This window comes from Lissotriton helveticus, chromosome 3_1, assembly GCF_964261635.1.
Source record: "Lissotriton helveticus chromosome 3_1, aLisHel1.1, whole genome shotgun sequence".
Taxonomy (NCBI): Eukaryota; Metazoa; Chordata; class Amphibia; order Caudata; family Salamandridae; genus Lissotriton; species Lissotriton helveticus.
Window position 1 is genome coordinate 1,896,720,551 of NC_136061.1, and position 21,534 is coordinate 1,896,742,084.

General features: G+C 46.5%; 1 protein-coding gene across 6 annotated transcripts in view; it reads right to left on the reverse strand.

The window, feature by feature from the left end:
- TESMIN (testis expressed metallothionein like protein) overlaps positions 1-21,534 on the reverse strand; it is a 1,592,961-nt gene that overhangs the window by 242,786 nt on the left and 1,328,641 nt on the right. For 5 of the 6 annotated variants that reach the window (XM_078682880.1, XM_078682879.1, XM_078682876.1 and 2 more), the window contains one exon: positions 5,395-5,497. The exons of the other annotated variant lie outside the window; for it this stretch is intronic. In XM_078682880.1, the coding sequence (XP_078539006.1) occupies positions 5,395-5,497 (103 nt within the window). The remainder of the gene's footprint in view (positions 1-5,394; positions 5,498-21,534) is intronic. 6 annotated transcript variants of the gene reach the window in all.

Genomic DNA, 21,534 nt, shown 5'->3' on the forward strand with positions numbered 1-21,534 from the left:
CAATTGGTTTAGTGGCAAAAATAGCGTCTTAGACCGCGATGCGCATGTGCGTGAAACAACCGCTACCATGGATATTGCCGTCGATTGGTTGTTAGAACAAGGTCGCATCTACATCAGCAGTGCGCATGTGCGTGAAACCCCCGCTACAGCAATGCGGGAGAGCATGCGCCGTGTTGACAACCTAGAAGATCTCGCTAGCCATTGGCGCATGGGCACACAGCGAGTCCGCTATTCATGTGCGCATGTGCTCTAAAGGATATGCTGAGCCTGCGCTCTGGACGTTCAGGCGCATTGCCGCAACCCCCCTTGGACACAGCAGGAAAAGCAGGTGATTACTGATGCGCTGTGCCCATATACAATGCACATGTGGATAGGTAACCGCTGTTTGCAAATATACTATTCAAACAAATTATGTAGATAGAAAAATGCCAGCAGGTCCCCAAAACATTTACAATTTGCAAAAAACCTCGATTGATGAGAGGTCAGGTAGAGACAATGAACAGGGTAAAAGCTAGCCATCCCTACTGCAACCCAGAGGTGTATGTGCGACAGTTGCCCAGAGAGGCATGCTGGAAGAAGTATATTAATAATAACTGTCTCACCACCTGCAGCTGGTCAATATGGAACAGACTGGATCACCCTAACAGACTAAAAATGTTCCTGTGCTAGATAAATACTAGAGAATTCTAGTTTATGGTGGAAAGGCTCATGTTTGAGTGTAAGTTTGGCACGAGTGTAAGTTCTGCATCCACTCCCGCACCATCAGCTGATGGTTTGGGCGGTAGAGTCGGGTGTTACTACAAATATCCCATATGATGAAACTCCGCCAAATTAGGGTGGTTTGATGGGAATATCTCGGCCAACTACCACTCTAGTATCCACTCTTTTGTAGTCTTCTTGTGTTACCACACGCTTTAGACCTTTTCATCCAATTTGGTATATTGATTTGCATATAGCCATGTCTGAACTGGGGTGGCAGAGTGGGCTAAAGAACGGTGATGGAGTAAACCCAGATCTTTTGACTGGGTGTGAGTGTTTGATTGATTCAGATGCTCTGTCCATCACCACCCCTTTTTGTACCTCTTTTGGCCTCCATAAGTGTGGCAGGGTATGCTCAGACGTGAGTCCCTTGCTCACTTTGCCACTGGATTCAAGCAAGCCGGGCTGAAGACGGCTGGAATGCCAGAAACCGGTCCTCGGAAGCTTGTTTCTGGTCCAGGGAAGACATGGCTTGGCAGTTTGGGCTGGACTGTTCCCATGAGGCACAGGGTCAGACTGATTTGCATATAGCCATGTCTGAACTGGGGTGGCAGAGTGGGCTAAAGAACGGTGATGGAGTAAACCCAGATCTTTTGACTGGGTGTGAGTGTTTGATTGATTCAGATGCTCTGTCCATCACCACCCCCTTTTGTACCGCTTTTGGCCGCCATAAGTGTGGCAGGGTATGCTCAGACGTGAGTCCCTTGCTCACTTTGCCACTGGATTCAAGCAAGCCGGGCTGAAGACGGCTGGAATGCCAGAAACCGGTCCTCGGAAGCTCGTTTCTGGTCCAGGGAAGACATGGCTTGGCAGTTTGGGCTGGACTGTTCCCATGAGGCACAGGGTCAGACTGATTTGCATATAGCCATGTCTGAACTGCGGTGGCAGAGTGGGCTAAAGAACGGTGATGGAGTAAACCCAGATCTTTTGACTGGGTGTGAGTGTTTGATTGATTCAGATGCTCTGTCCATCACCACCCCCTTTTGAACCGCTTTTGGCCGCCATAAGTGTGGCAGGGTATGCTCAGACGTGAGTCCCTTGCTCACTTTGCCACTGGATTTAAGCAAGCTGGGCTGAAGACGGCTGGAATGCCAGAGACCGGTCCTCGGAAGCTTGCTTCTGGTCCAGGGAAGACATGGCTTGGCAGTTTGGGCTGGACTGTTCCCATGAGGCACAGGGTCAGACTGTTTTGCATATAGCCATGTCTGAACTGGGGTGGCAGAGTGGGCTAAAGAACGGTGATGGAGTAAACCCAGATCTTTTGACTGGGTGTGAGTGTTTGATTGATTCAGATGCTCTGTCCATCACCACCCCCTTTTGTACCGCTTTTGGCCGCCAAAAGTGTGGCAGGGTATGCTCAGACGTGAGTCCCTTGCTCACTTTGCCACTGGATTCAAGCAAGCCGGGCTGAAGACGGCTGGAATGCCAGAAACCGGTCCTCGGAAGCTTGTTTCTGGTCCAGGGAAGACATGGCTTGGCAGTTTGGGCTGGACTGTTCCCATGAGGCACACTGTCAGACTGATTTGCATATAGCCATGTCTGAACTGGGGTGGCAGAGTGGGCTAAAGAACGGTGATGGAGTAAACCCAGATCTTTTGACTGGGTGTGAGTGTTTGATTGATTCAGATGCTCCGTCCATCACCACCCCCTTTTGTACCGCTTTTGGCCGCCATAAGTGTGGCAGGGTATGCTCAGACGTTAGTCCCTTGCTCACTTTGCCACTGGATTCAAGCAAGCCGGGCTGAAGACGGCTGGAATGCCAGAAACCGTTCCTCGGAAACTTGTTTCCGGTCCAGGGAAGGCATGGCTTGGCAGTTCGGGCTGGACTGTTCCCATAAGGCACAGGGTCCGACTGATTTGCATATAGCCATGTCTGAACTGGGGTGGCAGAGTGGGCTAAAGAACGGTGATGGATTAAACCCAGATCTTTTGACTGGGTGTGAGTGTTTGATTGATTCAGATGCTCCGTCCATCACCACCCCCTTTTGTACTGCTTTTGGCCGCCATAAGTGTGGCAGGGTATGCTCAGACGTGAGTCCCTTGCTCACTTTGCCACTGGATTCAAGCAAGCCGGGCTGAAGACGGCTGGAATGCCAGAAACCGGTCCTCGGAAGCTTGTTTCCGGTCCAGGGAAGGCATGGCTTGGCAGTTCGGGCTGGACTGTTCCCATAAAGCACAGGGTCAGACTGATTTGCATATAGCCATGTCTGAACTGGGGTGGCAGAGTGGGCTAAAGAACGGTGATGGATTAAACCCAGATCTTTTGACTGGGTGTGAGTGTTTGATTGATTCAGATGCTCCGTCCATCACCACCCCCTTTTGTACTCCATATGCAGATGCAGCCCCCCACTCCTACTCAGCTCTCCACCCGTCAGCTGCTTCCGCTGTTTTGCCACTCTGCTCAGGCTCCCCTCCTCGCCTTCCACCTCCTCGACATACTGCAGGCAAGCTTGACTTGTTCTGACTCTGCCTCCAGCTCAGATCCCTGCCTGCCAAGCTTCCAGGAGATCTCCTGCTGCCTCGCTACAGCGCGTCCCTGGAGATCCCCACAGCCACCTCTGGTCTCCTCCACCTAGTGTAAAAATGCCACATTCCGGGATCATCCCAGGCGCTCAGTGAGAAAAAGCTCCTTTTCCGCCTGTTTTGCCCGGGTATCGGCACAAATTTCGGCTCTCTTACGGCCGCTCTCCCGGCCGCACTTCCCCTGTAATGGCCCAAACGGCAGCTAGCGTCTAGCTAGTAGCCGCCGTGTTCCCTCCTGTGTGACTAGCCCAGGAGTGTTCTGTCCATCCTAAAATCTGACAATGCTCAGGAAATGTATTGACTTTCTTACTCATTTGAATATCAAGCATCAGAAAAGTACACCTCAAGGTTCACAGGCTAATGGCTTTGCTGAACGTTTAATAAGCACACTCAAGAAGGCTGTTCAGTGTGCTGCGCTAGAGGGACTTTAGCTCCAGCCAGTTCTTCATTCTACTCTTCATGCCTACAGATTTACTGCTCATGCTAAAACCGGCAAAAGCCCGGCTACGCTGATGTTCGGGAGAGCCATGGGTACCAAGCTGCCCCTGTGGACCACTGTAAGAACTGAAGAACTGATGCCAATAAAGTTTGCCCCACTGATTCAGCTCACAAGTCTAGAATGAAGACTTATGCAGACTAGCATCAATATGCTTGGGAGAATTTGTTTAAGAAAGGGGATCGTGTCCTTGTCAAGCAGAGGCGAAAACGCAAATATGATACTCCATTCAATGCAGATCCACTGCAAGTTTTGAGTAGTAAGGGACACATGGTGACTGCTCACCATCCTGGAAAGTCCATAACAAGGGATACCTCACATTTCAAGCAAATGCCTTGGAGTCTGTTGACATCCGGAATGAGACCCTATCATCAGAAGGCCAGGAGAGCACCTGGACTGCCTCATAGGCGAGTTCATCAGTGCCTGCTGCGGTTGTTTCCCATGTGTCTCCTCAGCCTCACACCATGAAATCTGGAAGAGCGATTCAAGTGCCTCAACTATTCATTTAGAAACTATGATATGTATATGTTTTGCTTGTATTTTTAATTTAACATGTAGTGTCTTGTGTATTATAATGCGTGGGATACCCATGGTCCCTAACAGTCTTCCTAGTCTAGGGACGCAAGTGATTGGGCGTGGTTGATAATATTCATGATGCAATACATTTCAGTTAACGTTTACACTCTAGAGAATAAAGACGTGAACAAATAGACAGAGGCAGGTAAGGTATAAGGACACAAGAACTATTTTAAGAGTGGGCATGAATATGGGTTGAGATGCAAAGGAGCCACAGGTATAAATATGTGTGTTGTGTGTATGGGGATAAATGAGGAGATTCTTGGTGAATTAAACACAACTTGTTATTAAAAAAATCATACAGCCTTTGGTAAGAGCTTGGCATCATGTTATGATTTAATTGCAGCACAACGAGGTTTATGTGGTTCCACCTCTCATGCTCCCTGTTTATCGCAGTTAGCTTTGTCAGGATTTATGCAAAATTTGCTAGCACAAATGTGATCCCTGGATATGTTATTGTTTTATTTAAACATAATTCAATTTGAAAGGCGTTATTTTAAATGAGGAGCGGTGGATTAATTACAGCACGTTTAACACTGCACTCAAAGGCGATTAAAACTATATTTCATCAAAATATCTATTGTCTTCCACAGTGTGAGATCTGTTGAAAGACTTGAACCTGACACCTAGAAATATAGTTTGGAAAGAAAACCTTGAAATCATTGTGTGCTCCCCTAGGCAATACTTATTAACTGCCGGACTGATAAAGAATCCCCAAGTGGTTAATGCATTTCACTACTCGGGCTATCTATAACCTAGCAGGAGAAAGTCAAGGTGTTCTCTTGTCCTATCGCAGAGGCCCTTTTTTCCCCAACCTGACTCTCCATATAGCGTCAAGATTCCTGACATCATCGGCTCTATTGTAATGACGCAGGCACGGGCGAAGACATGTTATTTTCCTGCCCTGGCTTCAAGATGTCAAACGCATTACATACATGTGTATTTTTGGTAGAAGGAACCTCTGGCTATACAAGACGCCTGGGCAATACTTTTGTGTAGCATGTCTTAACGATAGCACCTTAACGATCCTAATATGTTACCTTTATAGCCTTAAACCTCTCAAGCTCATGCTGTATATTGTTGTAACAATTATTACAATTGCAGTTGCTGCAAAATTCACCATTTGCAAAACAATCGCAGTACCTAAAACAAATGAATAATACATTTAATACATTAAAATAAATTGAATGCTCAGTGATAAAACATCAAATATTTATGAACATATTTTATATCAAGTTGGCAACACAATTACAAGTTAACAATATAAATATATTTGTCTGACAAATCTAGAAAAGTTACGTTTGTGCAGGTCCAAAACCAACTTGTCAGAACTGCAACCGCTTTTAGAGAAGTAGGATGGTAATTCCTGAGCCCTCACTGCAGACATCATTATGTGACCTGCAGGTAAAAGGGCTTGACAACTGGCGAGGTAGACTTAGGGCCTGATTTATATGTAGGCAAGAAGGAAACTCCATTGCAGCAGTGATGGAGTTACCCCGCCAACATAGTGGTCCGCCCGCCTAAATTACGTTAGGCAGATCTTCAGTTTGGCCGCTGTGGAGACTACTCCACCGCTCTATAGATCGGCAGACATGTAGCCATTTTTTTAGGTCTAGCCTCCGCAGCACGCATGCGCTGCAGTGGAAAGAGCCCTCTTGGGATCAATGCAGCTTTCCCGGCAAAAACGTGCACGCTTTGCATTGCTTCCAATGGCAACGCGTACACGTTTAGCTATTCACTCGCCGGAGCGAGCAGCTGGTGCCAAATGTTATCAGTTATCGGGGGGCCAGCCCCTCGCTCCCGCGAGCGAATCGCGTGCCGACCCCCTCCTCTCTACCCTCCCCCCTGCTGCTATCGAAGGTTGCGCCCGCTTGTGCTTTTCTGCCGTGCGAGGCTCGCGCATGCCTCCTGCTGCCGGCAGACCTGCCGTGCTTGTTCTGAGTTTTATTGAAAGCAGTTACTTTGTAATCAAGGCAAAATATTGAAGCCTTGGGGTGTGTGTGTGTGTGAGTGTGTGTGTGCTGAGCTGATGTGGTTTGCTTAGCATTTCGCTCACTGACTGCACCTTGTCCCTCATGGAATCCATGTGACCATAGCGATGTATAATAATACACAATTACGGATTATGTACCCTCTCCGGAGCCCTGTGCTCTCTTTTTGTTAGTATGTGTTTGTATAGCGCAATGTCAGTAGCCTACACACACACGCATCAATGTATACGTCATGCTGTGTACAGGGCAGCAGTTTGCTAGTCGGTGCCGGCTCGATTCTGTAGGAAAAGAATGCAGGCTTTTAGTTTAAAAGCAGTCCGAGGCTTTTCAGAAAACATAAGACATTTTCCATAACTTGCTCTTGCCTAGGTGAGCCGCCGTGAACCCTGCTGTCGGACCGCTCCACTTCATTAACGTCTGTTTTTATTGTCTACAAAGATTGTGGCTGAAACACAGCAACAGAGTAAAGATTGTTTTCCCTATGCAGCTCGCTGTGTGCTGATTTGCTTCTAGGCGCATGGTTCCCAGCTAAGATCCGATTAAGGGTGCTGCATGCGGATACCAGCTATGGGAGTACGCGCGATTTCACGCAAGCCTCGGTTCTCAAAAGATTTTCTGGTAGATTATGAGTAGTCGTGGTTTAAGACCAGAGCCACTAAAATTCTGCAATTTGGCATGCGTGGCGATTTCCGCATAGTTATCGAATTGCCACACAATCCATCACCAGCTGCATACATGATGATTTTAACTAAAAAAAAAAAATTCTATCCAAACTGACCACTGTGGCATAACCTACACAAATGTTTATTGGCCACTATTAAGTTTCTTCTTGATATATTTGGTTGTTAAACTGGTAATAATGAGACGAAACATTTGCCAAGATTATGTTAACTTGTATAATGACAAAATAATGAAGTAATACTATCCTAAAATGTGCTGCATTGTGTTCCATAACGTGCCTTTTCTTGCTCCTAATATGGCCCTTTCCAGTTGCATAATTCCAGTGGTCCTGTGATTCTACTACACAAAGGCGCTTTGTGAGTCGGGCCCATAGTATTCACCGTGCCCTTCGTTACATGCACACACAAACACGCTCTCTCACACACACGAACACTCACACACTCTCTCTCTCTCTCACACACACTCTCTCTCATACACTCCCTCTCCCTCTCCCACACACTCTTCAACACACTCTCCCATACATGCACACTCTCACCCACACGCAGTCTCTCACCAACACACACACTCTGTCACACACACGCATACTCTCTCACACACACTCACCCACACTCACCCACACACACACACTCTTACACACACACTCTCCCTCACACACACTCTCACACACACTCTCTCACACACTCTCTCACACTCTGCATGTTCTCTATGCTACCACTCAATCTGTGCATTTTGATCCAGGTTCCTCATAATGACATTTCAAGAGCCCTGAGCCATTTGCGGACAGTATTTAGATAGATTGTGCAAGGAGCTCGAGGCCCATTTGCAGACTGTCCGCAGTTGTTGGAGCCCCTCATCTTGTTTTACATGCGCCCCTCTACTAAACGAGTCTGTCCTTTTCCCTCAAGCTACTCACAGTTCGCCCATGCACCCCAATGGTACCCCCCTCCCTGTCCGTGTGCCCAAAGTTCAGCAGAATCTATGTGCCCATCCTCTTCACACTGGATAAATCCATCCAAGCACCTTGCACCTTTGATTGCAGGGTGTGGATTTTCTGGCTTTTCAGCTATGCTCGTATTTAACAGTCATATGTGTTTGATTTAGAGTGTGTCAAGTAACACAATATGACTGCCTCACTCTGCTATCAAGTTAATATAGATTTTGAATAAATGTCCCCTGACTGACTGCTGAATGTTCCATTTCTGGACTTTTAAGATTCCTGGTTGTCTGTAGGTTCACCCTTCTTGGCCCTGTATAGCTGCCACAGGGGCATCCCATACTGTTGACTGTGAAGTTAGAACCCTCATTAATGTTTTGTCTGTTCCCCCTTCTACTAGCGAAATACGTTCCCCATTAAACAAGCACTGGCATAGCCAATAGGTCTGCCTTTTGGGACCGTATAAGTGTTTAGCCATGCAACAGTTGATGTTGTTGCACCAAGGATATTGTGCTGCATAACAAAATACTTATAAGGCACCAAAAGCAAGACCTATTGGCTATGCCAATGCTTGTTTACTGTGCGTCACTGTCAGGCAAACACTGGCTGCGAGGAACAATAACATGTAAATAATGCTCCCCCTGAGCCCCCACACCCCCCACACACACGGCTTGCTGAGCATTCATTTTTTCTATTTTGAAAAAGCAAATCCCGTTTTGGGATTATTTTCAAAATAAAAAAAATAAAACTGCTTGGTGCAGGAATGCATTATGTTGACGCCACCCTGCACCAAACAGCGATATGCATTGACAGGAATGCTGTGACAGCGGTTTCTGCCAATGCTTTGTAAGTGCCCACCAGCTGGAAGTGATTTATAAATTCGGTGGTCGGGACCTCCACCAGGGAGACGGAGGCATTTACAATGTCACCCTGGTAGAATAATTACTCAACGGCCAAAATATAAATCAGGACCTTAGTCGTTCTTCCTTAGAAGGTCGATAAATAAATTAAACAGTTTAACAGTAAACCTTGCTACTGGAAGTAGTTTTAAATAGCAAAAATGATGTTAGCAAGTACTATATAAACAATAAGTTCTTCTTATAATTATTGATAATATTAACGGAAATAATAATACATTTTTTTCTTATTGTTGTTGATAATAATATTACTGATGATAATATTAATAATGATAATGCACAATAAGGGCATATGGATATTTGTGAGTGTGAGGATAAAACACCATTCCATTTCCACCAATACCACTAGCACTTTTTACTGTGGTGCAATTTACTTGCACATATTCACAGAATTTGCACTGTAGACCAAGAACTGAATCACCTCTAGTCTGTTGAACAAGAGAGCCAGTGGTATTTCTGAAGTCTAGTTCAGAAAGAAAGGTTTGATCTACAGAGCCAGCTGATGTCATATGTATGTTGGTATGCCCCGGTTACTTACTGGTAATCTTCATTACTCCGAGTCCTAGTCTTCCTCGCCACAGAAATTACTAATGAGCATTCTGCTCCTACAGAAACTCCAAGCAAAAGTTATCATACTAGTCTCCCTATCCCTCCACTATGGGCCCCAGTTATTTTATTTATTTATTTATGGTATTTATAAAGCGCTCTGCAACCCTACGGGCATCCTGGCGCTGTGTACATATGGCTGAAAAACACTGTGAATCAGGGGAGAGATAGTATCATTAGATTCCGATAGGTTAGATTTTCGGAAAGAGACATGTTTTCATCTTTTTTCGAAAGGCCATCAGTTCATTTGTTTCTCTGATGTCAATAGGTAGACTGTTCCACAGATGAGCTGCAGCTATACTAAAGGCTCTGCCACCAAAGGTGGCTTTCTTGATCCTGGGTATACTTATGAAATTTGAGGAAGAGGATCGAAGGGACCGGGTAGGCTCATACCAATTAAATTTGTTTTGAAGTTGTCGGGGGCCTAACCCATGTGCTGCCCTAAAGACAATGCATAGGGATTTAAAGCAGATCCTCTGGTGTATAGGTAACCAGTGAAGGTCGGCCAGGGCGAGGGTGGTGGAGGATCTTCGCTCTCGAGAAAGTGCCAGTTTTGCTGCAGCCGGCTGGATACTCTGAAGTCTGGAGATCAGGTAGGCAGGGGATTCCAGTAATAAGGCATTACAGTAGTCCAGGCGGCTGAGGATGGTGCTCCTAACTATAGTGGCTCTAACCTGTAAAGGTAGAAGGGGTAGCAGCTTTCGCAGTCCTCGCATTCGGGCAAAGCAGCTACTAACCTGCTTGTTGACATTAGTCTCTAAGCTCAGACTGTTATTAAAAGTGACTCCGAGGTTCCTTACTGATTTCACTGGGGTTAGTGAGTCCCCTAGCGCCGGAGGCCAGAAATCTGTGGGTAGACTTTTGGGGATTCTTCCTACTGTACAGTGCATTATTTCAGTCTTGTCACTGTTGAATTGTAGTGAATTCTGATTTAGCCAGAGTGTCATTTCCAACATGCAGGTGTGGAAGGTCTCAAACGAGTCTGCATGAGCACCATCAAGAGAAATCATCAGCTGCGTGTCGTCCGCGTAGTTGATCACGCTAATGCCGTGAGCCTTGATGATGCTCATCAGGGGTTGCATATATATGATGAAGAGTATAGGACTAATTGCAGACCCCTGTGGGACCCCATGTGGAACTTTAACAAACTCTGACTGATATGGAGGGATAGCTACTGCCTGCCATCTGTCCATCAGGTAGGAGCGAAACCAGTCAATCGCAGCTCCCCCGACTCCAATGTTCCTTAGTCTTGTCAGCAGGATGTCGTGACTCACCGTATCGAATGCGGCGGACAGGTCCAGCAGGATTAGTATTGCTGATTCTCCCCTGTCCGCCCTCATTCGTAAGTCGTCCAGAACTGTCAGCAAAGGTGTCTCAGTTCCGAGAGCTGGTCTGAAACCAAATTGCTCCTCTTCCAGGATGTTGTTAGTTTCTAGGAAGAGGGCTAATGATCTACTGACCCACCGCTCTATGATCTTAATAGGGTATGGCAGGAGCGATATAGGTCGGTATTTTTTTGGGCAATTTGGGTCCAGATTTGGTTTCTTTAATAGTGGGGTAACAACCGCCAGTTTCCAATCTTTTGGTACGGTGCCTGTGTGGAGAGATTGGTTGCACAGCTGATGCAACACTGGGAGGATTTCATCCCCGAACTCCTTTACTATTTTGTGCGGTAGAGGGTCCAAAGGGGATCCTGATGACGTGCTAAGGGCTATTCTTAAGAATTCTTGCTCTGTGGGGATCTCAAAACTTTCCAAGATTGCCTTTGGGGAGGGACATCTTACATTTTCCACCTTTTTCTCCCTATTCTCTGGATTGCTATAATCCTGCACCGGAGGAATAGAAACACCTTTCATTCCCTCAACGATTTTCATGATTTTCTCTTGAAAGAATAGTGCTAAACCGTCACATAGTTCTTGTGAGGGCTTGATTTGGCTGTTAGTACAGGCAGGATGGGATAGCTCTCTGATTATTCTGAAGGTGTCACGAGATTTATTGGAACTATTAAGTATTAAGTCTGCGAAGTGGCTTGCTTTGGCTATAGTGATTTCTTTCTTATATTGTATAATTGTAAGCCTCCATATCAATTTCTCCTGTTCCGAATAATTTTTCCTCCAGAGCTTCTCTGCCTTTTTACAGGCGTCTTTCAGTTCTTTCAGTTTGTCTGTATACCAAGGCGCGGAGGGTTTTCCTCTTTTCCTGATTGTTTTCAGAGGTATAGTATCATCAAGTTTCCTGGTTATCTCTTTACAGAATGAGAGATAGTTTGTAGTTACATCACTCTCAGAGTTGAGCGAAATCCCTACTTGACGGAAGTCAAACTTTCCTTCCTCTTTTCTTTTTAACAGGCCCTTCCAATCACTACCAAGGAAGGTCTTAGTCTGCACATTTGTGGGTCCTGTGTTAATCAGGGTATGAATGTTAAATAGAAGGAGGTGGTGGTCTGACCAATCTACTGGAAGAATTGTACCCATAGTAATTAGATCCTCCGCAGCGAATATTAAGTCCAGTATATTTCCTTGTTTATGCGTAGGGGTAGTTATCCATTGTTTCAGCCCCAAATTATTACAAGATTGAGTAATGTTATAAAAGGCCGTGTGTAGTTGGTCATTGTCCCATAAGTTAAAATCTCCCAGTACCAACAGCCTGCTATGAGAAATTAATATAATATTAATAACAGTAATCAATTCCTGCTGTTGTGTAGCATTGATATGCCCCGGTGTCCTGTAACAGATTAGGCCCGTAAGGCAGTGGCCAGAATCATGTTTAATCGAAACCCCAAGGATTTCAGCACATGAGACTGTATCAACATCCAAGGTTGCAATGTTTAATTCCTCCTTGAAAATGATTCCTATTCCTCCTCCACGTCCTAAATTCCTAGGTTTATGAATAATCTTATATCCTGCTGGACAAGCTGGCCCTAGCTCTAGTTCCATTCCCGCGGCCATCCATGTCTCGGTTAGGAATAAGATGTCTAGGTTGTTGGACTCAATCAGTAACTGTATTTCAGTGGCATGTTTCGGGAGGGATCTGACATTTAGTAATCCACTAGTTAATTTTCCCTTAATAGTATGCTTAGGTCCAGCATGAGTTAACGGGATATGTCTATTATCAGATATCAGATTGGGGTTGCAATAGAGATTTAAGAGGGAGAGGATTAATATTTGGCAAACACCCTCGGCAGTTGGGACAGAGAATCTTGTCCTCATGTGCTATGTTTGGGGCTAGGCGTGGGCAGTCGGCTGTATCTGCCAGTGGATTCAGCTGCATAAGGGTTTCCCTACTGTATCTGTGTGCCTCAGAGTCTGGGGTAATTCGACCAGGGGGGGTTGCCCTTGGCCCGGTCTCGGCGCGGACGAGCGCAGACGAGCTTGCCTTAAGCGTGCCTTCGGCGCGCAATCGTCGCGCAATCGTCGCGCCCGCTGCGCTCGTCCGCTGCGCTTCTGGTAAGGACACATCCTCTATAGTGGTGGGAGTAGGTACAGATGGGGTGTGGCTATAGTTGGTGGGCGTGCCTCTGGAATCCGGCCAATAGCGTCGGTTCACAGAGAAAGTACCCGCCCGCGTCAGCATTCTATCCGCTGTGCGGAGGAAATAGTGCAAATTACGCTTTTAAAAACACAAATTATCACACAGGTAAGTTTTAAAAGCAATCTAGTCCCTGCTCCCGGCTGTGCCTCAGGAGATTCAGCTATTAGACTCTGCGCTTGTAGTCAGCGCGCGTTATATCACAAAGGGGGCGTGGCTATAGTTGGTGGGGCGTGCCTCTGGAATCCGGCCAATAGCGTCGGTTCACAGAGAAAGTGCCCGCCCGCGTCAGCGTTCTATCCGCTGTGCGGAGGAAATAGTGCAAATTACGCTTTTAAAAACACAAATTATCACACAGGTAAGTTTTAAAAGCAATCTAGTCCCTGCTCCCGGCTGTGCCTCAGGAGATTCAGCTATTAGACGCTGCGCTTGTAGTCAGCGCGCGTAATATCACAAAGGGGGCGTGGCTATAGTTGGTGGGCGTGCCTCTGGAATCCGGCCAATAGCGTCGGTTCACAGAGAAAGTACCCGCCCGCGTCAGCGTTCTATCTGCTGTGCGGAGGAAATAGTGCAAATTACGCTTTTAAAAACACAAATTATCACACAGGTAAGTTTTAAAAGCAATCTAGTCCCTGCTCCCGGCTGTGCCTCAGGAGATTCAGCTATTAGACGCTGCGCTTGTAGTCAGCGCGCGTTATATCACAAAGGGGGCGTGGCTATAGTTGGTGGGCGTACCTCTGGAATCCGGCCAATAGCGTCGGTTCACAGAGAAAGTACCCGCCCGCGTCAGCGTTCTATCTGCTGTGCGGAGGAAATAGTGCAAATTATGCTTTTAAAAACACAAATTATCACACAGGTAAGTTTTAAAAGCAATCTATTCCCTGCTCCGGGCTGTGCCTCAGGAGATTCAGCTATTAGATTAGTTGCATCCACCAATTACATAAAAGGACACAAGATCCACACCACGACCTGTTTTTTTGTCTCTGCTCTACTCCGAGTGCTGTTCATGTTCCTGTTTGTTCAGGTAAGTTGGGGGCGGCGGTCCTGCTCTAGCGGACTCTTGGGCCCCATTCTGAAGGGGGGGGGAGTTGGTTTTCACGCTTGTATTGCCTGTTTCACTTCCCCTTGGTTGGCGCTTTGGGCATTCTCCCCTGTCTTGCTCTAGCAGACACTGGAAATTGCTGTGCCTGTCTCTTTTGTTTGTACTACCGGGTCCAGCTTTAGCGGACTCTGCGTATCTTTGTTGTTTTCATGCCTCCCGGGGGGGGGGGGGGGGGGGGGGGGTGAGTCGCATCTGGGGTTTCCTTCCTCCCACATGCATGTTTCTTTTAACTGTACTACCGAGTCCTGCTTTAGTGGACTCGGTGTATCTTCGTTATTCTCATGCCTCGAAGGGGGGGGGGGGCTGGTGGTTCCCTCCTTCCCACGTGCATGTTTGTTTTAACTGTACTACCGAGTCCTGCTTTAGCGGACTCAGCGTGACTTGCTTCTTTTCATACCTCCCGGTGGTGCTGATGTGTTGCAAGGCGGCTCCCTCCTTCCTCGTGGTTGTCCGCTTCCACGTATCCAGCAGCTGTGCTCGGTGGACACGTTTGTCGGCGGGGAGGGGGTGTGGCTTCATGCCTTCTTGCTGTGGTTCAGCGCGATGTATGCAGCACACCTTATGGCGGCAAGTGGATGTGTTGTGCTTGATGATGTCACTTTCATGGCTTACTTGATAGCATATAGGTATTTCCCCTCTAACAATTTGGAGGGTTCAAATCCTGACTCTGGCTTCTGTCATAGTAAGGGTGGGAACGCGCCAGGCCCAGACGGAGTACCTATGGATCTGCTGAAATACATGCCTGAGATATAGGGCCCCATTATTACTAACACATTTAATACCTGCTCATCAGTTAATATTCCTACTTCCTCTACTACCTCAATGATTGTCCCCATATTTAGAAAGGGGGACCGTATGTCGCCAAAGTGCTATCAGCCTATTTCATTTATCAACAGCACTATTAAAATCATTGGAAGAGTTATTTATGACTGTTTGGTCAAATGGGCAGCTGACAAGGACATACTCTCCCCTTTCCAATTTGGTTATTGTCCAAAATTAGGTACTAATGAACAGTGTCTGAACCGGGCTCTGACAATTCCCAAACACACCAAGGTCAGGGGTTCCCCTATTTACTTCGCTTTTATGGATTTGTCCCTCACCTTTGACTCAATGAACAGAACCAAACTTTGGCTAATGTTGCTGAATCAAGGAGTAGATCTTCCTTTGGTAAATTGTCTGTACTCATTACATGCAGATCTCTCACCTAGAGTCTGTTTAAATTCTTACTGTGAGCTCTCTTCTGATTTTCCTCTGAAGAGTGGAGTGAGGTAAGGGTGTATATTGGCCCCATATAAATGATCTTACCGCCTACTTATTGTTTTCCCATATAGACATACCTAGAATCGCAGGTTACCCAAAACACGGGCTAAAGTATGCCGATGACACAGTATTGCTAACCCTCACTCCAAATGCATTCAGACACCAGGTGGACTGTTTTGCTTCCTTTAATCCAAACTTGAATGTATAAACCAACTATACCAAGTCACACATTATGTCTTGTGGCCCGGGTAAATTAAGGTAAAACAAAATTAGTATTAACGGGCAAGAATTTACGAATGTTGATGACTTTTGTTATCTAGGCTTAACCTTTAGTGGAATCTCCACCTTGCTCAGACTAGCCTCAAACTAAGCAAAACTGTCAGTACAGTCTGTAACCTTATTAGATAAGATGTAAGGAGGACTGTCTTACCACCAGTGACGGTATGTAACTCGCAGTGTATTAGTACAGACCTAGGATAACCGGTTTTTGCAACAGTTGCTGAGCTTACCACTGCCCACCTCTAGCCCTATTGCCCATTTCGAGTTAAACCAAGGATGTATACCGTATAAGGTACAGCTGGCGCCACTCTTACTATGGGTTAGCATTTGGACGAACCCAGCAGCCAAGCTTTGCAAGAATATCATACTCAACTGTTTAACGCTGGACAAGGCCTATTGTTTTCCTTGGTTAAGCAATATACGGGACACCATAGGGTCTCTGGGTATATCTTCTTGGTTAACTGAATCTAGTTGCATTGCCAAAAAGGCTAAGGAGGAAATTAACACATTATTCAAGGAGCACTGTGCAGACACAAGACTGAAAAATTAGTTATCAGAATTATTGCAGCCTTTTATTCACAGGTGAACCTCTCATGTATTTAGCTCTAGATTTGTTAAGATGGGAGCGGTCACTTCTTTTTAGTTTCGGAGCAGGGGCAATTCATTGGTCCGTGTTTTAAAAATGTCTTAGATTTAGAGGGAAATATAGTATCCACATGTCCTTATGAAATTCAGTCTGCACAATCATTTTTGCATTTTTTCTTCTTCTGTAAATTGCACAGTTTAGCACGAAAGCACTTTCCGATGCCTTTGTTATGGGAGCTAGGATTACCAAATTGAAGCTAAACCCTCCTCCACTTATAATTCTTAAGCTTAACTGAAACTGCTTATCGTGTCTGCGCTTTCTTGAAATCAGCCGTTAGGGCTAGGACAACTATGACAGGTTAATTCGTTTGAATTATATGTGTAATATGGGTTAGTACATGGAGTTTGTTTGAGATGTTTTGGTCTAACTTTGGGAGCTAGACGGAGCACATAGCGGACCTTTTCAGTGGTTTATGTTCTTTCTCTTTTCCCCTTATTCTTGACTAAACCTCGGCCAATCCCTACACAAGTGTTATTGTGCTTTGAAATTTGATTAAGATTTGCACTTTTTGCTCTTCCAAATCATGGTTATTTGATGTACTGTGGGATTTTAAAGCTGTTCATGTATATATATCTTTTTTTTTTTTACTTTTTTTAACTTAAACTAATGCAAGAGTATTTTTAAACTTTTTGTAAGAACATTGTTATGTGTAATATTTTTATGTACTTTTATGGTCTTTTCTAATTAGGCGGAATAAAGATATTGAATTGAATTGAATATATGGTAAGGAGGGACTCCATTAACACCAATAAAGGTTACAAAGACGAAATTAGGCGTGCTTGTGAGTTACCATACAATGAGATGTTTTTGATGTTAAAGTGCAAATTCATCAAACACTCAAGGAGATTGCCCACTTGGTTAATTTGGACAACTGATTAATAAAATAAATGAAAGAGAATGAAGAAAGAAAACATTAAGGGCCCCATTATGATGGCGGGTGGACCGTAACGGAAAACAGGACCAACCGCCAGAGGTGCGTTGGTCCCGCAAGGCCAATAAGGTTGCGCCCGTCATCCTGGTGGGCGCATTCTGAACGTTAACATTGCGGCAGGCGGTGCTGTAAGCAGCACCCGCCACAATGTTAAATAGCCATGTTTTGTGTTGCCATGCACAACGTGACAGGCACTGCGCGGTGCCTGCCACCTTGTGTATGGCAATGTAGGGAGGTACCATAGGTACCCCCCCAGGTGCAGCCCTCCCACACCCTGGGGGTGCATAACGGACCCCCACAGCAATTCCCGCTTGCCTTTCCATGGCAGCGAAAGGCCTTTACTGCCAGTCATCCTAACATGAATGACGGTGTCTTCCAGACACTGCCACCATATAATGCCCAAGTTCCACCCGGCCAGCAATCGTGACGATTGCCAACTGGCGAAAAAGCAGCGGACGGACTTTCCGTCTGCCACGGTACCCCCGACATGGTAATATGGAAGGGTAAATGGTGGGCGGGTGGGGGGTTATGGCGATCCGCCTGCCATCATAATGGCCCCCTTAGTGTAGAAAAATGACTTCCATCATGACCTTTCGCTTGCCTCTCTGCGTTGTAGAGTCCCTCGTAAATGTATTGTATAGAGCAATGATTCTCATGGAAGTGTCATAAATGGCTAAGTGTTAATAAAATCTTTTACCAATAAGTAGTTTCATTCATTAGTGCTACCAAAGTTAAAATGAAAGTAGACAATGGAGAATCTCAAGGGCCAATATGTATTATGTATGACAAATCTCTGTTTTCTGATAATGTTATGTTATGTTATGTTATCTAAACTTATACCGTGCTCAGCTGCCCCAGCTAAGGGGCGTCACGGCGCTTGGCAAGGCACACACAACACAACACTATTAAAAGGCCAGAGAAGTGGAGCAACAAAGAACAGATTAAGATAAACTACACAAATAAAATAGTCTTGATAGCCCGTCTAAACAGCAAAAGATCTTCAAGGGCCCGAATGTGAGGGGGGAGAGAGTTCCAGAGCTTCGCCGCTAACACCCAAAAAGAGCGACCGCCAACTCTACTCAGCCTGAAGCGCGGAACCGCTACCAGGTTTTGGCCCAGGGATCTGAGGGTTCGTGAGGGTACATATGGCCTCAACAAATTCTCCAATATTTGGGGAGATGAACCCTTGAGGATTTTGAAAGCAAGGCATAAAACCTTTAATTTGATCCTCTAGTTCACAGGGAGCCAGTGGAGAGAGCGCAACGCGTTTGAGACAGAACACTGCCTTGGCAGACCAATCACCACTCTGGCTGCAGCGTTTTGAACTCGCTGCAGCCGGGTGAGTTCCGACTGATTAATCCCCACCAAAAGCGAGCTAGCATAATCCAGCCGGGACAACACTGATGCTTGGACCACTAGCTGCCTAGTGGGTGCGTCGAAAAATGTCATGATAGGTCTTAGACCTCTGATAATGCCATAGCAGGTAGCCGCCTCCTTCCTAGTATGGCAGATGAAACTAAGAGTCGGATCCAGCCAAACCCCAAGATTTTTTATCTCCGATGCTGGAGATGGAGTCACACCCAGTTCAGGAGGCCACCACCTGTCCCCTCATAGCTCCGCCTGCTTGCCGACCACCATGACCTCGGTCTTTTTGGCGTTTAACTGGAGACAGTTGGAATTCATCCAGTTAGCCACTGCTCGTAGACCGTCACGGAACCTGGGAGCCTCCATGTCAGAGTCCCCACTCAACGTAACCGCCACCTGCGTGTCGTCTGCATATGAGACCATCATCAGGCCCCACTGCTTGACGACCACAGCCAGCGGCCTCACGTAAAGGTTAAAAAGAGTGGGGCTTAACGCAGAGCCCTGCGGGACACCCAGTTCCAACGGATAAGATTTAGACTGGCAGGGCGGAATCGCAACCTTGAAAGACCGTTCGGCAAGAAATGAACGAAACCAACATAGGGCCGAACCCGTGACACCTACTTCTTCCAGGCGCTGAAGCAGGATCCTGTGCGAGATCGTATCTAATAACAATAGTGCCGCCGTCCGACCCTCATCAAGCACAGAACGCAGATGTTCGACCATGGAGAGTAGGGCCGTCTCCGTGCTGTGGCCAGCACGGAACCCGTTCTGGGTGGGATCAAGGATGTTAGCTCTAGTGAGATGGTCAGAAAGAATTCCGTTCACATGGGCCTCAGTTATTTTCGCAGCCCAAGGTAAAAGGGAAACAGGGCGGTAGTTCTCAGGTTTGAGGGGGTCTAGGGTCGCCTTCTTCAGGATCGGTGTGACTACGGCCTGTTTCCACCTAGTGGGAACTACACCTGAAGACAAAGACAGGTTAATCAAAGAAAGCACCGGAGCACGGCATAACGGGGACATATTCCTGAACTGAGCCGGTTTCATCGGATCTCCAGGGGAGCCCGATTTGATTTTGAGGCTCAAGGTGTTAAAGGCCTCAGTTGACAAAAAGGGCAGAGTAGTGAGAGACTCACATCCACCCAGACTACAACTGACCGGCTCCGAGATGTGAGTACCCTTCGGAAAAGTTCGATAAATGGCTTGAACTTTCTCGAGTAAAAAGGAAGCCAGGTCCTCACAGTGGGAGTCCTAACAGATTTCCGCCGCCGTTGCTCTTTTTGTCATCAGGTCCTTCAGCACCTTAAAGATGAGTTTCGAAGGATTCAAGCTATTCTGGAATTCTTGAGCATAAAAAGTTGCACGTGTTCTACACACTGCCATATGGTATATTTTGATTTTGGCGAGGTAGCATGCCTTTTTCCTCGGATCATACGATTTTCGCCACTCCCTTTCAGCCTGTCTACAGGCTTTTTTAAGAAGCGCTAGAGAGCTATCATACCAGGGGCTTTGCTCTTTTGTGCGACACCTAGACCAAACCATGGGAATCAGTGAATCTAGAGCGTGGCTGATCCACTCACAGAAGAGGTCATAACCACGTTCCACATCTGTTAAGGGGCCCAGCGGAGCCTCTTCCAGAAGACGGTAAAAATCCTCCAATCTCAGTTTGTTCCAGTGTCGCCTAAGTACTGTTCTTTCTTGCGGTTTAAAAAGGAGAGTCATGGATGGCACATAGCAATTTCACCAACATATGGTCAGTCCAGGCGATGTGGGTAGGGCATAGAACTCTAACCCCCTCTAAGTTGGTAAAGAAAGGATCAAGGATATGCCCTCCCATATGTGTGGAGGAAGTAACTAGCTGGGTAAATTGCAAGGCCTCTAAGTCGGCCAGAATGCTGCTGATAAAAGGGGCGGTCGGACAATCAAAATGGAGATTAAGATCCCCGATAATATTGAAATTAGCACATCCTAGTGCCACAGTGCTAATTAAATCAGGGAGAGCAGCCCTGAAAGCAGAATCACAACCCGGAGGGCGATAAATCAGAATACCAGAGAAGGTAAAGTGATTACTAATCGCAACTTTGAAAAGAGCGCTCTCACAGTCCGGGATTTTTAAAACTTTCCACTCGCATGGATAACATGACTTGGTGGCCAACGCAATCCCTCCCCCCCATAGTAGCACGATTCAGCGTGTAGATGGAATATCCCGGGGGAAAGGCCAGGTTCAGGATAGAAGTATCCATATCCTGCAGCCAGGTTTCTGTCAAAAAGAACAAATCAGGGGACTCGTCCTTGATAAGATCAAATATCTCCTGATGGTGTTTGACCAATGATCTAACATTTAGATTACAAATGGTGAGTTCACGTAATCCTGTCGAGCTCTTGTGAGAGCGTGGCGTCTCCGCCGCTCGGATAGGGGCAAGAGTATCCAAGGACCAGCCACCACATGTGCACCGGTACGGACCACATAGCGGGCCAACTGGGGTATGGCCGCAATTAGTAACCTGACCCCTAATGGCCAGCAGTTCCTCTCTCAGATATGCAATAGTAGGCGACATAATGACGAGAAAACTAGAACTAGGAGTCCTGTCGCGACCCGCGCCTCCTTAGCGCTGACGGGCGCAGACGGGCAGGACTCTGGCACGACTCAGGCACAGGGAAGGCGCACCCGCTGCTCGTCACCGCTGCGCTCTGAGTAGAACGCCTTAAGTAGGCGTATAACGCTTCACCAGAGCGCTAGAACGCTCGAAAATGGCCCCCAAGAATGACCCCTTCGCTCCCAAGATGGCGAGCGAATATCAAAATCCCCGGAACCGGACCCGCTCAAACGGCGGTGGTTTTCGCCAGTGTTATAATGCAAGTAAGTGGGCGGGGGGGGGGAGCGCGAGCACACAATTAAAACCAGGGCAAATTGAAAATATATTAAAATAAATGAAAAACGGGAGG